The sequence below is a fragment of the Pyxicephalus adspersus genome, chromosome 12, assembly GCF_032062135.1.
Source record: "Pyxicephalus adspersus chromosome 12, UCB_Pads_2.0, whole genome shotgun sequence".
In the NCBI taxonomy this organism is placed as follows: domain Eukaryota; kingdom Metazoa; phylum Chordata; class Amphibia; order Anura; family Pyxicephalidae; genus Pyxicephalus; species Pyxicephalus adspersus.
In genome coordinates this window covers 32186642-32203273 of record NC_092869.1, presented here as the reverse complement: position 1 = coordinate 32203273, position 16632 = coordinate 32186642, and the positions used below count along the sequence as shown (strand labels likewise).

General features: G+C 38.4%; 1 protein-coding gene across 5 annotated transcripts in view; it reads right to left on the bottom strand.

The window, feature by feature from the left end:
• Positions 1-9035: 9035 nt before the first annotated feature.
• Positions 9036-16632, bottom strand: part of SYT16 (synaptotagmin 16) — a 52057-nt gene continuing 44460 nt past the window's right edge. For all 5 annotated transcript variants that reach the window (XM_072427523.1, XM_072427525.1, XM_072427524.1 and 2 more), the window contains one exon: positions 9036-9511. In XM_072427523.1, coding sequence (XP_072283624.1) covers positions 9198-9511 — 314 coding nt within the window. In that variant the 3' untranslated portion in view covers positions 9036-9197. The remainder of the gene's footprint in view (positions 9512-16632) is intronic.

Below are 16632 nucleotides of genomic sequence, written 5' to 3'. Positions count from 1 at the left end.
GTGGAAATAACACGTAGGCATTAACATGGGAGAGAGCAGGCGTGGGAGGTGTTATTCCCAAAGGCTGGCAGTGACTTTCCCAGGTTGGCCAAAGATAATCAAATGCAGCCATAACAACTACACAAAGTCACTCAGTGTCCGGGGTATCAATTATTTGTATGCAGTGCCTGCACAATACAACACTACAACACAATGCAACACTACAACACAATGCAACACTACAACACAATACAACACTACAACACAATACAACGCTACAACACAATACAACACAATACAACGCTACAACACAATACAACACTACAACACAATACAACGCTACAACACAATACAACACAATACAACGCTACAACACAATACAACACTACAACACAATACAACGCTACAACACAATACAACGCTACAACACAATGCAACAGTACAACACAATGCAGCACTACAACACAATACAACACAATGCAACACTACAACATAATGCAACGCTACAACACAATACAACGCTACAACACAATACAACAGTACAACACAATGCAGCACAATGCAACACTACAACATAATGCAACACTACAACACAATACAACACTATAACACAATACAAGGCTACAACACAATGCAACACTACAACACAATACAACACAATGCAACACTACAACATAATGCAACACTACAACACAATACAACACTACAACACAATACAACACAATACAAGGCTACAACACAATGCAACACTACAACACAATACAGTACAAAACATCACAATACATCATAACACAATACAACACAATGCAAAACAACATAACAACACAATGCAATACAACACAATACAGTTCAAAACAACACAATACATCATAACACAATACAACACTACAACACAATGCAATACAATATAACAACACAATGCAACACTACAACACAATGCAATACATTACAACATAATACATAATCGCACAATACATCATAACACAATACAACACAACAACACAATATAGTATAAAACAACATAATACATCATAACACAGAACAAAACAATGCAACACACCTTAACAACACAATACAACACAATAACACAATTCAATTCAACACAATACAGTACAAAACATCACAATACATCATAACACAATACAACACAATGCAACACAACATAACAACACAATACAATACAACACAATATAGTACAAAACAACACAATACATCATAACACAATAAAACACAATGCAATACAACACAATATAGTACAAAACAACATAGTACATCATAACACAATACAACATAATACAATAACAACACAATATATTGCAACCCAATATAGTACAATACAACATAACAACACAATATAGTAAAAACAACATAATACATCATAACACAATACAACACAATGCAATACAAAACAATATAGTACGAAACATATCAATACATCATAACACAATGCAACATAATACAACACAACACAATGCAATACAACATAACACAATATAATGCAACTCAGTATAGTACAAAACAACACAATACAATACAACACAACATAGCAAAACAATGCAATACAACATAACACAATGCAACATAATACAACACAATATAGTATAACGCAATGCAACATAATGCAATACAACACAATATAGTACAAAACAACACAAAACAATGCAACACAATACAATGCAACACAACATAACACAATGCAACCCAATATAGTACAACACAACACAATGCAACATAATGCAGCACAATACAACTCAATGCAAACCAACACAATGCAATGCAATACAGCCCAATATAGTACAACACAGCACAACACAATGCAACACAGCACAATATAGTACAACAAGGGGTGTAGTGGGGCGGGCACAGGGGGGAGCGCCGTGCCCTCACTTTTTCAAAGTATGGACATGTGTGCCTACTTTTAATTTGCAAAGAATTCTTTGGTGGACCATGTCTCTCATATGGAATTGTAGGCTCAGGCCGGTGAGTGGGTTGTCTCAGACCTGCGATGGGAGAGTGGGCGGGGTCTGGTATCATGACCTCACTCTGGGGGAAGTTTCTAACTCTTTGAGTGACACATAGGCAGGGGTGTAGTGGGGCGGGCACGGTTACATAACATGCGCACTCACCATGGATAGTACTGTGCCCCCTCTTCTTTTTTTACAACTACACTCCTGAGTACAACACAACACAATGGAGCACAATACAACACAGCACAATGCAATGCAATCATTCCTTCTAGAGAATGGAGGGCTGCCCATGTGATCTATTGCCTTCACTATGCCATCACATCCTAAATTCACAGTTGTCACCTATCCTGAATGTAGACTGTCAGCTCATAATAAAGTTGTGTCATCCTTTGATATTACTGATCTGCAAGAAATTATTTTCTCATCGTGCTGCAATAATATTGATCCTCCCTCCAACGTCCTATCAAACGTATAACTCTTTCCAAAAAGTAGATATTGCATTTGTCACATTCATCATTTGTCAATCAACCATTGCAATTGTCAGAGAAAATGTGTCAGTGTGTCAGTGAGTTTTTACCTTTCAGTGTTTATTAGGTCAATAAAGCTCATATGATTCCTTCCAAATTCTGCCTTCCAAACCAGAGCTCTGTGCTGGCAGAGCAGAGTGACAGCCACACCCCTCACCGCTAGGCAGGGGTTGGACTAAGTCATCACCCTGCAAGTCCAAGACGAGTCCCAAGTCAGGTCAAGTCTCAAGTCACCAAGAACTCTTCCAAGTCAAGTCCCAAGTCAAGTCACTTCATTTATCCCCATTTGTTCCCATATAGAAACAGAGCTCTGATCCTGGTTTTGAGCACATGATCGCATTCTAAGTCCACGGATTTCTCCTCTGACAGCTGAAGGGGGAAGGGAGGAAGGAACTTCCTTCCACAAAACAGATCCCAGGTCCCCCCTGCTAGAACAGAGGCAGTGGATCAAGCACCACCTCCAGTGGCACCCCGGTTTGCTTGCATTTATTATACAATTGGTAGCATCTTGGTCCTCGGTGTGATCCACCTATTGATGGGAGGGACACGTGTGGCAAAATCATGTCAAAATAATACAATAAATAAATTATTAAAAAAAATAAATTTAATAATAAACTTTGCCATGATTTTGTGTTTCAACTTTATTACTTTATTATACTAATACTAATATATTATACTGTAAAATAAATTTTCATGAAAGTCAATGTACTGCTTTTAGACACATAGATCCAGTGTATTGCATTCAATACAGTTATTTTGTATTGAATGCAATACAAAATAATTAAAAATTCACGGCGCGCCCCTAGCGGCAGCTGTACGTGCCAACGTCACCGGGAACTCCCAGGAAACATCAGCGTACTGGCCGGGGACAGATCGAGGGAGAGGACGCGGACAGAGGATGGCAGGACACTGGAGGACGCCGATGGGACCAGGTAAGTGTTTATTTTTTAACTCCGAGTGTGGCTTGGGGTTACTGCTTTCAACATGTTTTTTTTTTTTTTTTACCCCGAATCACACCTTTTTATATCACTGCAATTTAAAAAGCTTCTTCAAAATTAGCAATATCACCAATGAATAAAGATACCTGTCAAAATTACTAATAATAGGCTCGAATCCCTAACAGGTACTGCGAACACCAGTTATACGCTACTGCAATATGTTTCTATATTAAAAAAGGATCCTCAGTTTTTCAACAACACATAAGGATATGATTGGCACTATCCCTTACTTATCTGTAATTATTCCCTTGCATCTAAGTGGTATGTATATACATAATACTAATGGACATAATATCAGGTTAACATTGAAGCCTCATTATAACTATATTCTTTTTATTTGTATTAGTATGTAAGCAGCGATTCATCCTAGTTTCGTCCGTAGAACAAGGTGACCTTTCACACTTTTTGTTTTCAACTATCCAAATGTCAGTAAGCCTATTAGGCATCATTTATATATTCAAGTTCTTCAATTTCAAAATTAGAAACCCCCATATCATTCTTAATTACTTATCAAATGTAAAATGGTATGGAATATATAAAAATTAGATTGTTATACATTATTAATAGATATTACAAATAAGATGTAAAATGTATCTATATATATACCAATCTGCATACATACTAAATACTTGCACCTATTATAACTAACTTTCCAAATGTACTACTCACTACAACATAATCATACCAAACAATTGTATTGTAATCACACTATGAACATCACTGTATTGTTGTATATTTTATTTTTGCTTTGTTTTTTCTTCTGAACCTATATGTTTACTGTACAGTCTTTATACCAATACACTCCCCTGAAAAACCCTAGTGAGGCGAAATGCGTTGGGTTCACAGACTAAAACGGTAACCTTCTACAATATAGCTAGAACTTTATGAGTAATATATATACTCCAGTCTGGTGAAACTATAACTTGACTAGATATATGTTCAATGATATAAGTATGATAATTATGTATGAAACCAAATATGTATCAATACATAATACATTTTTGTACCTAAAAACCTTGGAGCTGGAACCTCTTTCTTTTTGTCCTTTTGAAAATATTTTGAATAATATAAGGTAGCTCCATAACATATTACTAGAGGGATAGGAACACTCTAGTTTTACTTACAATGTTTAGATTGTATATGAACAATAAGAAATGGAATCCGGTTTAATAAATCCAATGTATAGCCAACCTGTCTCAGATGAAATGTTTGTCACCCCTTCTATATTAGTGACATGGAATGGGGTGACTAATATATATATATATATATATATATATATTATACACTTATTGGCCACTTTATTAGGTACAACTGTTCAATTGCTCGTTAACACAAATATCATCCAATCACATGGCAGCAACTCATTGCATTTGGGTGTAGACATTGTCAGGACAACCTGCTGAAGTTTAAACTGGGCATCAGAATGGGGAAGAAAGGAGACATTAAACATGGCATGGTTGTTGGTGCCAGGTGGGCTGGGCTAAGTATTTCCTAAAAGAAACTGATCTGCTGGGATTTCATGCACAGCCATCTCCAAGGATTATATTCAGAGGCCGGGGGAGCTGATAAAAAGGTAACAGTAACCTCAAACTTTGGCCCTGTTTTTTTAAAGCTCTCCAAGGCTGGATAGGATACACTTTCATCAGAGAAGCTGGGTGTTCCAGCAAACCTGGAATGGACTTCTTCAAAGTCATTTGCTATTTGCTAGCAAATGGTTTGAATTCTGGCCCAGATCCATTCCAGGTTTGATGGATCACTGAGCTTCACTGATGAAAGTGTATCCTCTCCAGTCTTGGAGAGCTTTAATAAATCAGGCCCATAATTAATGCTGTATAGCACCCGTTTATGCATCATCATTCAGTCTTTTATCATTGGAAAGGATTGTGAAAGATCCTTTCCAACGACAGTTATTGCACGTGTACCCAGCCTAAGTGTGAGTTGATTCCAAGGCTATAGGCTCAACTATGTGCCAGAAATGTGTTATTGAGATCCTCAATTAGAAGGAGAAATTGTTAACTTTTGGTAAAAACACAGACAAGGACACGTAAAGGTGTAAAGCAATTTATTGATTGCTTTTCATGCAGCTTGAAAATATAGAATTCAATCTAAATCTGTATCAAAGACATTCCATGTAATTAAAAATACTTGCGTAGAAGACAGTTTGTGTTACATGCAGTATTGTATGCAGTGTTAATAAACTAACTGATAGTAGTGACCAGTCCCAAAGTCCCCCCCCCCCCCCCCCCCCGCTATGTATATACAGATATGTGGTTTTATGTTACTTCCTGCCTATCGGCTTTGTCTTAGGTTTTGCTTCCTCTTGTTATTGTTGTGCATTGTTTTAGGTTATTTCTTTCTGTTTTCTAACTTACTTGAGTTTGAACTGTATATTTAGTTAGCATCTCTTCCTTATTTTGGATTGAGTAGGAGAAGGTTAGACCCTCTGTAAAGTGTAATTGCTGTCTATATCCTGATTGGGGAGATTGGGGAGATACCGAGATAAATAGCGGAAATCTAAAATTCTAGAGTTGTCCCCAGCACACGATGGAAATTCTTCCAAGGAGAATACCTGTTCTGGGGACATCTGTCAAGTGAAAAACTTCCCTCACTTTTGGAGATTTCCTTCAACTTCCTGGTAAATATTTGGAACAGGATGTGAAGGAAAATGTATCCAGTGGCAGCAAATAATGGGTTTTATCCTTTCCCAATTAACAATAAACTAAAATAAAAGTTTGGGATGAACAAAGGTTAAGTTTACGTACACTATAGTTTCTTAAGTACCCTGACCAAATGTTGTGCTTTTAATATACTTGGGGCTCTATTTATAAAACAGGGAATCAAACATTCCCACGTGGGAGTCTTCCAGGTCCATGTGTTTCAATGGCAGTAGTTGATTCCCACTAGGGAATGTTTGAGGCAATATCAGGTTCCCTGTTTATTACATAGAGAGTTTCCCACTGTTGATCAGTGGTGGACATAGACAACAGTGGGTCAGTATGCAAAACTGACTTGAGGACCCCATAAGGTCCTCTATTGGCTGGAGAGGGTCCGGGGCCCTTGTGCAGTGACACACTTTGCACCTCCTTCTTGTTGATGCTTTTGTTACTTTAACGCATATACTTTAAATATTTGCTTCTTTACATTGATATGGAGATTGCAGAAAGACCATCATGTGTCACATGGCCCTAACAAGATATCATAACCTGCCATTGCTGCTACAAATCTGCTGGTATTAACCATAAGTGCAAAGAGACCTCGGCTTTTCTGCCTTTTTCAAGAAACTACCTGGTTCCTCGATGTTGGGAAAATTCTCCAAATACACCTATGTATGATCTACTATGGAGCTGTTATACCAGTAAGAATCTAGACACAGGAATATAAATTGTATACAATTCACAAAATATGCATTTAAGTAGATCTAAAACCAGACTGGAGTCTCTTTAGTTTGTGTATCATAAATAAAAAAATGAACTTTTTTTCCACTATGTTTTGCATCTCAGTGCTGTTTACCTCCTGTGACTTTTTATTAGACACCTCTTGTCTTCATGTCCTCAATCCAACTGAACACATACTTACTATGCATCAGATTCCTGATAGTGACGGTGGCTATCATGTGTATTGGCACACCAATATATTCTCCACCAGGGCACATGTGTCAGGATGAGGATGCAGAAATAAAGGCAAAAGATCAGCAATGGAAAAATGACATCTTTAGTAATGAAATCCCCCCTATTTGCATTGTCTGTACCGGCATGGTCTGCCAAACAATGAAGGTTGGACTTAGGATGCCCTTTAATTGGGAACTGTTGTCGTTCCATAACAAGAAGTGCCTGAACAAAGACCTTCATAACAGGATCACCAAATAATATTTTTGAAAGCTGCAGAAATAAAAAGATTGAAAACAATAAAAAAAAATCCCTCCTATTAGATAGTAAGCTCTTCTGGGCAGGGTCCTCTCCTCCTCCTGTGCCATTTGCAACCCCTATTTAATGTACAGCGCTGTGTAATATGTTGGTGCTATATACATACTGTCAACTAATAATACAATGACTTTAATATGTTAAAGCTAAAATAGGTTTTAGCAGTTGGGATAGGGTATAGTTTAGGTCCTTGTGTCCCAGCTTGCATAATATTATTTACAAAGCATTGGCAAAGCTTTTAGCAATCTTGGAATCTTTTTTTCTAAGTCTTTAAATAAACCTAAAGAAGTAGTGGTGAAGAGGAATATTTTTCTGCACATGGCCAATAAAAATATAAGTCTAACTATACTATAATCAGGTCAAGTCTTCAACCCTCTGGACATAAAGACTAGGTAAAGTTGACAATATAATGCATTGTGTTTGGTTTTGGAAAGAATAAAGTGCATGCAAGTGCAATAAAATGAAATATTTTGCAGCCTATGAGTCCTTAGCTTGTTAGGTTGCCTTGTTTTCTTTACATTTAGACGCTTTATACCTTTGTTGTTATCTGGTGATTCTACCACTGTCTTAGGGTGACACCATACACTTACAGTACATCCATGCAGGAGCAGCATTGTTAACCTAAGTTACTCACTCACAAGCCTAAAACAAATTCCTACTATACATTTTTGTAAACATCTTTGCTTAACCCATGCAGGAAAAAAAAGGGGATTAAGGAAATTTCAGCTCCACCAGCAGCCTATTCTTTATCTTCAGTCCGTCTCCCCAAGAAGGTATTTCAACCCTTGCTGCAACACAATGGGCTCTATTTATAAAAGAGGGAATCAAACATTCCCTCAAACATTCCCTTGTTGGAATCTTCCAGGTATATGTGTTTCAATGGCAGAAATTGATTCCCATCGGGTAATGTTTGGGGGAATGTCAGATTCCCCCCTTTTATAAATAGAGCCCTTAAAGAACATGAACTTGGCTACATTACAGCAATAAAAAATGCACTTGGTTCTTTTGCTTTGACTTGCGTGTGATCACTGTGTATTTGGGAGCCATATTTTGCCCTTGCCCTTAGTGTATCACCATGACCAATGATAAGAAACACTTCCATTAGTCCAACACTTCCATTGGTCCAACAAACAAAGCTGAAGTGGAGTGGTTACACCAAGGCCAATTGTTTGAAAGAACCTCCCCCCAAAAAACTTTACTGAAAGTTAAACCAATTCTTACTATATCCATAATTAAAAGAGAAGATTTGCTTTTAGATCTACTTAAAGGTGGTAATGGTGGTTACCAAAGCTCCTTTCACCTAGCCTGGACCTATTGTGCCAAAAAACAGCCCCTTTGTTGAGTAGATGTTACTAAAGCAACTCATACAGCAAAACTGTTTTCTCTAACATTGTGCTCATTCCTATCAAGCATTTCTTATTAGATCTAAATGACTTGAGATAAGTCTTAGGAAGCCCACAGATAAGTTTGTCATCTTTCCAGAATTGCATTCAGTTGGTGGGATGTGCTATGTTTGGGTGCAAATTGTGCTCAGCATAGTTCTTCTTCAATAGGTGCTTCTAATGCAGTCTCTATATAACAGAAGTTTAAAATGTGTGCTACTCAGCTGCTGTAATATCTGTAGAGGAATCTGACACAGTGTGAAACCATTATGACAACTTTATGCTAGAAATTAAAGCACAGTAAAAATATATGCCTCCATCTGACACGGTGACAGTGTATGACATGGATAATCAAGGCAATTTTCCAGCAAAAGTCAAACTTCTCTACTTTTATACTTTGAGTTCTAGAGAGAGGAAGCATTCATTAAGCTTCCAGCAGTGTGTGCCAGCGACAGATTTCTTGGCCTTTTGACTCTTTCATTTCCAGCCAATGAATTTGCTCCTCTTCTCCGCTGCTGTTCTGACCCAGTGAAATCCAGCCAATCATTTCCTTCCTTTTCATGGTGCGGCGGTTGTATATTGAAATCATCAGTGTGACGTCAGTGAGCTGAAACAGGGCAACTTGGAAAATAAACGTCTCTTTGTAGACCGGGTTTGGTTGGCCTCTACGTATTGACGTCTTACAACATGATAGTTCCTGCCCCACGGAGTTCAATAGAGAAAGCTTTCCATATGTATCTAGAAGGGGGGAAAAAAGAAATTCTTGGATGAAAAAAAGATATAAAAAGGCTATATACTTTGTATACACAATGTATGAGCCTATTTTAGAGCTTTCAGTTTGCAAAAAATGTAATGAAATGAAATTAAATTCTGCTATATTAGCAAAATTATTGAAGTGCCATTATTGGACAAGTCATAGAGGTTTTTGGGGGGTATTTCTAAAGGGTGAATTTGGATAATTCCTGAGGGTTAACATGTTTCAACTATCCTGGACCTTTTCATGTGCCCATAAATGGCCACTTATGAGCAAAGAACAAGACAAAAAGTATTTCAATGAACTAGGATTATTGTACTAATATCCTGTTTGTTGCTTGCATCTAGTCACAATTACATATTTGTTGCCCCCATAAGACAGCCAGGTCTCCTAAACCAGCTTCCAAAGGCTACTTGTGAACAGTAACTCTATTTTTTAACTTTTTAAATTTTTACCCATTAGCCCTGATTAAGGAGGTCCCCTAGAACCCCTGAAACATTATTCAAATAAACTCTAACAAAAGTAAAGTTTTCATATACAACCATTGGTATGGTGCCTGATTTTTCCTTTAAAATACCTCCTAAAAGCTTTTTTGCCTTTCACTCAATGAACTTTATCACAGATGTAACTTTGGACCCAATGGGCCTGATTTATGAAAGCTCTTCAAGACTGGAGAAGATACATGGTTATCAGTGAAGCTGGGTGATCCAGCAATCCTGGAATGGATCTGGTCCCGGATTCAAAACATTTGCTAGAAAATAGCAAATGACTTTGAAGAAATCCATTCCAGGTTTGCTGGATCACCCAGCTTCACTGATGAGTGTATCCTCTCCGGCCTTGGAGAGTACTAAAAAATCAGGCCCAATGTCTCCAAACCATTTATTCTTATAAAAGTTTACAGGCTCTGCTGGACTTTAATTAGAAAGCTCAGAATACTCTGAATGTCATGATGGCAGTGACTCACAGTGACTCATGGCTCTAGGTCTGGAATATGGGTCTTGAAGGAAAGGATTTTTGATATCATATGTACTGTATACAGCAAAGATGGACCTTTCACCAACAAGTCAGTTCTGAACAGGGGCCCTCTGATGGCTATGTCTGCACCACTATAGAGATTCCTAGTATAATATCCTGCAATTTCATTGGGATAACAATTAGGGAACACTGAGTGCAGTGTTGAGGCTTGTTTCATTACTGCTTTCTCTACGTATGAATAACTTCATTATCAGCATCAGTAGGAGGGTTTCCACTTATTGAGGAGACCACAGAGCCCTGGAGCCTTAGAATATCATAGCTATCCATTAATAGATACCACACCCATCACATATTTTTCTCTATCAGTTCCTACAAATGAACATTTTTCTAATTAGCTTCTGCTAACATAAAAAAGATGTTTTGTATGGTTTCTGAATTCCTGCACAAGTATGTATCTGATCTCTGTTTTTTCAAAGGAATTCCTCTCGATATCATTAAAGAATATTTAAAGAATCAAATTGCAAGGTTGTGCTTATTCTTTAGACTCCATTGGTCATGTAAAAAAAACAGCTTTAAACATTCCAAAAATGTAACAGGGAAATAATACAAAATATACTTACCATACACCCACTGAATAGTTTATGACCATGTCACAAATCTTTTCTGGTGAGATCCTGGAAAAGCTAAGGATCCTCAATATTACAAGAAGGCGCACTATGCAGCAGAATCTTATGAGATTTTGGATTCTAACTTTCCCAAGATGTCAATAGGTGGCAGGGACATTACTCCATATATGAATAATGTTTATTGCTGCCTTTTTACACGGAGAGGGTCTGAAGAATATATAGACCTTGCAATCTGATGCCAGATGTGCCCAAAAATGATCCCACAAAATCAGTACACATAACCACATTTACCTTCTTTCCATGAGCCTAACATAGAAAAAAGTAAACTTCTGCTGCTCGGCTATAAAACAGAGGAGAACTGCTCATTTTATTTGCATGTGGTTCAAAAAAACCTTCGGCTTACAAGCATTAATCATTTTTACGGAAATAGTTATGTTTCTGTAATAATATTGTGGTTGTCTTCTGTGGATAGTTGAGGCAGAAATGACAGATCAAGTTTGCGGGTAAAAATAATATTTATAGACAGGAGACGAATGTCACCCAATCCAAATATTTATAGTCAGATTGGTAATCAATCATTTTTACAAGTGCCAACCCTAAGACCCCCAACCGTGGCCAACCAGTTTGTGATTCTTCCAACCTGTCAAAAGAAAACAATGTAGACAGCCATTGTTAAGCTTCCTTCTAAAATTCCTTGTTGGTTAGGCATCTGCTCTGGATATGTTTTAAATACCTAGTCACAGAATAAATATGCATATTAACAATGCTTCTAGGTCACTAACTCAAATGACTAAATCCAGCAAGAACCAGGCAATTGGCTGCAGACTACATCTATTATCACGACTGGTAAGCTTGAAAACTATTTCTGATTAGTATGATCTTAGCATTTGCTCAAACCTACCATTACATGCATTATTGTTATCCCACTACCCCAGGAGAATTGCTGGAGCATTTACACATCAGGGATGATCAGAATGAAAAGCTCTTACAGGCTGTAAACATTTCCAGTTACTTCTTTGTCAATTGATCGCTGTCAGTTTGTTCAACTGATCATCTAAAAGTTGTACGGACAGGCTTCCAGCTAATCTGGCCCTTTAGTCCAGACACAGAATGGACAATTATATTCAATCTGGAGAGACATCTGATAAGTATACACAGGGTGAGAATTGTATGTCACCGCTTGTACAGATTAATGTGATTCTGTCATAACATACCAGACATGTTTGTCTTGGTAATCTGACAGTTACAGATTGGATGCCTGTTGGACATATTCATTTAGCACAGACAAGAATATTTCAACGGGTCACTTAAATAAAAATAAGAAATGGATAATTCCCTGGTATTTGCTGTAATTTGTTGTCTTCGAAACACCAGCACTGTAGAGTTAAGCAAGGTTTATCCTTTCCATGACAGTAAAATCCATTGAAAGAAAGTACCCCTACTTATTTGAATGAAAACTTTTTATTTGTTTCCCTCACTTTAAGCCCCTTTGACTTTGGGCACCAGGACAGGGAAAGTTAAATTCCCCAGAAGGGACACAGATAGCAATACAAACCTAGCAGAGTAACACTTTCCTTCTCTATCCAAATATAAAAAAGATTTATACACTTGATGGCTTTATGACAGTAGGCTTTATACACATGATGATAATTAAATATTTAAGAAAATGTTGGTGGCTTTCCAAGTTTTATAGTCCTCTTGGTGCATTCTTGCACCTCTAAATGCATGTTCTAATGTAAAAATACAAAAGATGGAGTGGGACACCAATGTAGGGGGTGTTCATGGTAAGGAAGTGTAAGGCCCTGATCCAGCATCAGTACTTGGCAAACACCAGTCCCCCAATCTAACGCCACACTCTTCACCTATACCAAGCCCCCGCTCAGCCATGGGAGACTGCATACGGTTCCCAGCACACGGTTGCCACCAGGACTTACTGCACAAGCAATGGTGTCTGGGGAAGAGCTGGCAGAGGACTAGGAGTCCACAGAAAAAGCAGTACCAAGATTCCAAAAGAGACAAGTCCAGAATACAGAGCAGAGGTCATACACAGATAATCCATCCACCAAATGAAGTACACAAGGGCAAAATACACGCAGAGTCAAAGTAACAGGCAAACGGTCGGTCCAGGCAACATAAACTCACAGGGTCAGAAACAGGCAAGGTCAGCAACAGTAAATCAGATGAGAACTCTCCAGCACAGATTAGCCCAGCTAAACGCTACAACAGGCACTGGTGGCTGGCAGCGGAGAGGCTATAAGGTCCCAGCAGCCAATGGCAGTGCAGTATAGAGTCCGGAGCCAACCCGCTCTGAAAAATCCCCTCCAGCCGCACACATTCTCACAGTGAGCACTGGGGATGCCAATAAAACACATCAGGCTGCACGGCCAAAGGGAAGCCGGGGCTACTGCTATTTCCTACTTCTTCCCGCTGCTGCAAATGTCATCGCTAGATGGAATAAACAGCATTTGACACTGTATTGGTGCACAGCATTGCCGGAGAAATAAGCATGTCCTAACAGGAAATTTAGCTTTACAGAGCAGCATATAGCATAGACCAAAAACTGGGATGTAGGTTTTAGGTGTACTGACCCCTTCAAATCATAAAATATATACCGGTTTAGATATATATCATATGTACCGTATTGTCAGGCCCATAAAAAAGTCTGTACTTAATATTATATGTATGATATACATCTAAACACATGGTGTGTGCTTAGCCCACATCACAGTCATTCATTTAAATCATGGGCACATCAGACTGCTTTAAAATGGATTTACCCATACAAGTTTTTCATCAATAATGAAGTGAAGCTTGATAACAACATACATGTCCTAATGCAGTCAATAAAAAAATATTTATTCCACAATTTATTATCTGATCTGATATCATTCAGTGGTAGCCCAGGAATTGACCTCTATGAGGAATTATATTTTATATGAGGAACCTATATATTGACATTCCCATGGGCCCTATCACATCACTATTCTCATATTAAGAAGAGGCCAGATTTAGAATTGAGCACCTACCTGATTTACAGTGTATCTCCCCACTGATCAACAATCTCATTCTCCAAATGGGACACCAATACAAAGCAATCTTACAGTGATTCAGCCAGCAAAGAAAAAGCAACGTCAGAGAAGATTGATCATTTCCGATCAATCTTCACACCTAATAAAGGGGTTATGGGTTACATTTGGAAATTCATCATTTTGGGTCTGTTCCAGGTATACCAAAAATCAGAGTTTCTCTTTAACGAGCAGGAAACAGAAGCACACTGTCCTTAGTTCTCTAAGCTCTACGTATTTTTGTTTATCTTATCTATTTTAGTGCTATGTGTAAATTTGCACTCTTTCTGGCAAGAATTGTGTTGGATAGGGCGCGAAAACACTTTCTGCCTCACATCCTATGACACCTGTGAATTTTCATTCTAAATAGGTATTCTAGTAGCTGATGCAACATTGATCAAAATTGGCAGACCAGATACAATTCTATCATTACTTTTTACATAGGCAAGATACATATTGATTAATCTCCATGCATAGGTTTTAAAGGTTATACCTTTGTTTACTATGAGTTTCAGTTTTTGATTATATATTAGTAGGGCCATTTCTAGGCAGAAGTGGTGCAAGCATTTGCCTAGGACGCTGTGCTGAAAGGCTGAACTCAGCATAAACCAGCTATGTCCCCAATACGTCAAACTGCCAATCACTGGAATCAGGCAAGGAACCAAAGTGTGCCACTTGACATGCTTCTTTGGTTGGCACTGCAGGGAAAAGTATGGAACCGTAACTGCAAACTTACTCAGAAATGGGGCCCTTCTCAAAGAGACTGAAGGGAGGATGGTGGGGAGACTTCAGTCTTCTCTCATCATTCCAAGGTTTGTCAAAATGAGCAGAAATGGCCTTTTATACCGGAATGTTGTCAGATATAGTTTCAGAGGGCACAAGGTTTAAAAAAGTGTGCAGTTTTTACTGGTTATAATAAAGTGTCAGTCCATGTCAAATTTGAATACAATCGGAGAACTGATGGCGTGACTTCTATTCTATTCCTATAGTCTGATTTCCCTGCCATCATTACCAGCTTTGCTCTGTCCACATGGTGTACTTTTTATGTTCCTTCTCAATGTTGTGTGTATTATATCCTTCTGCTTTCTTCTTAATATAACATAAAAATATCAAACAATTGTGAACCCTTCATAAAGGCCACAGCAGGTATCCAGACCCATTACCAAGGCAGACACAAGAAATTGTCAGGCAATAAGCATGTACTGAAAACTGAAATATTAGTTATCGGTGAATTGGTTATTTAATGTTGTGTTAGGAGTATTCCTAATATTAACAGAATGGGCAGACATGGACTGCAGTAAATGGACAGATAATGCAGCCGGCTGATGCACCTGAATGATTCAGGAAAAAACTTTACTTGCCAAATGTTATTTATTGAGGAACTGGTCTATGTTACTGGCTTCCAGCTTCTTCACTGTGACCTTACACACATCAGCCTGTTCATAGCAAATGTATACAACAATCCCAGACATACACACATCTGCACTCTTCCATGTGATTTCTTGTTGTTTATGCTTCAATGAAGACATATTTAATTGCTCCGTCATTCCAAGAGTACAGAATGTAGAAAAAGTAGTAGTTTTACATTCTGAGATCAGAAGGAACCTAGATAAGTAGATTTTAGAAGAAATATGTCATGCTTGGGGAGATAGGGGGTGCTATGGATTGCACAGAAATGGTGTGAGCCCTGAGAAGGGCCATGGTGCAGAGTTAAGGCAGTAACCAGGTCTTCTCCAGAGCCTCTAGTGGTGAGGATGTTGCACTGCTTTTTACTGTCAGGTTGCTGTCCCTAAGCACACCAAGGTGGGCAGGATGATACACTGTACCAAATCACTAGGCAGAAGAATTGTCAAGGAAGGCCAAGGCAGAGGCAAAGCAAGAGAGGTCAGGTCACCAGAACCAGAAATCCAGGAAATAGACACCAGTGACACAGGGGCCAACGCAGACACAGGGAGCACAAAACCCACTGTAAGCAACAGGAGGCACAGATGACACAGGTTAACACAGGAGATGGACAGGGGAATCACTGAATTACCCAACAGGTGTAGAAGAAATGCTCAGGAGATGGACAGGGGGCTCGGCACTAGTGGAGACATGTTACACAAACGTTGAGTGCTGCGGCTGAGCTAGCTAAATAGTCAGGGATGATTAAGAGACTATTTCCTGATTGGCCAGCAGGATGGGTGAAACTGATAAAACTTGAAAGAGCAGGCGCACCCAGGGTCAGAACAGGGTCAGAGTGCTTTAGAAAAGGAGAGGTAAGTGTGACAAAAAATACATTTTACATTTATAATTAGTATTATTGTTTATAATAGTTAGAAAAAAAAATCTACATAAAAAGAATAAAGTTAATATCCATTGCAGTTCCAAGATAAGATCTTCAAGAACCTGATGTAAAGATGCCAAAGCCCAACTCTTCACCGAAGCTGAGATGGATCA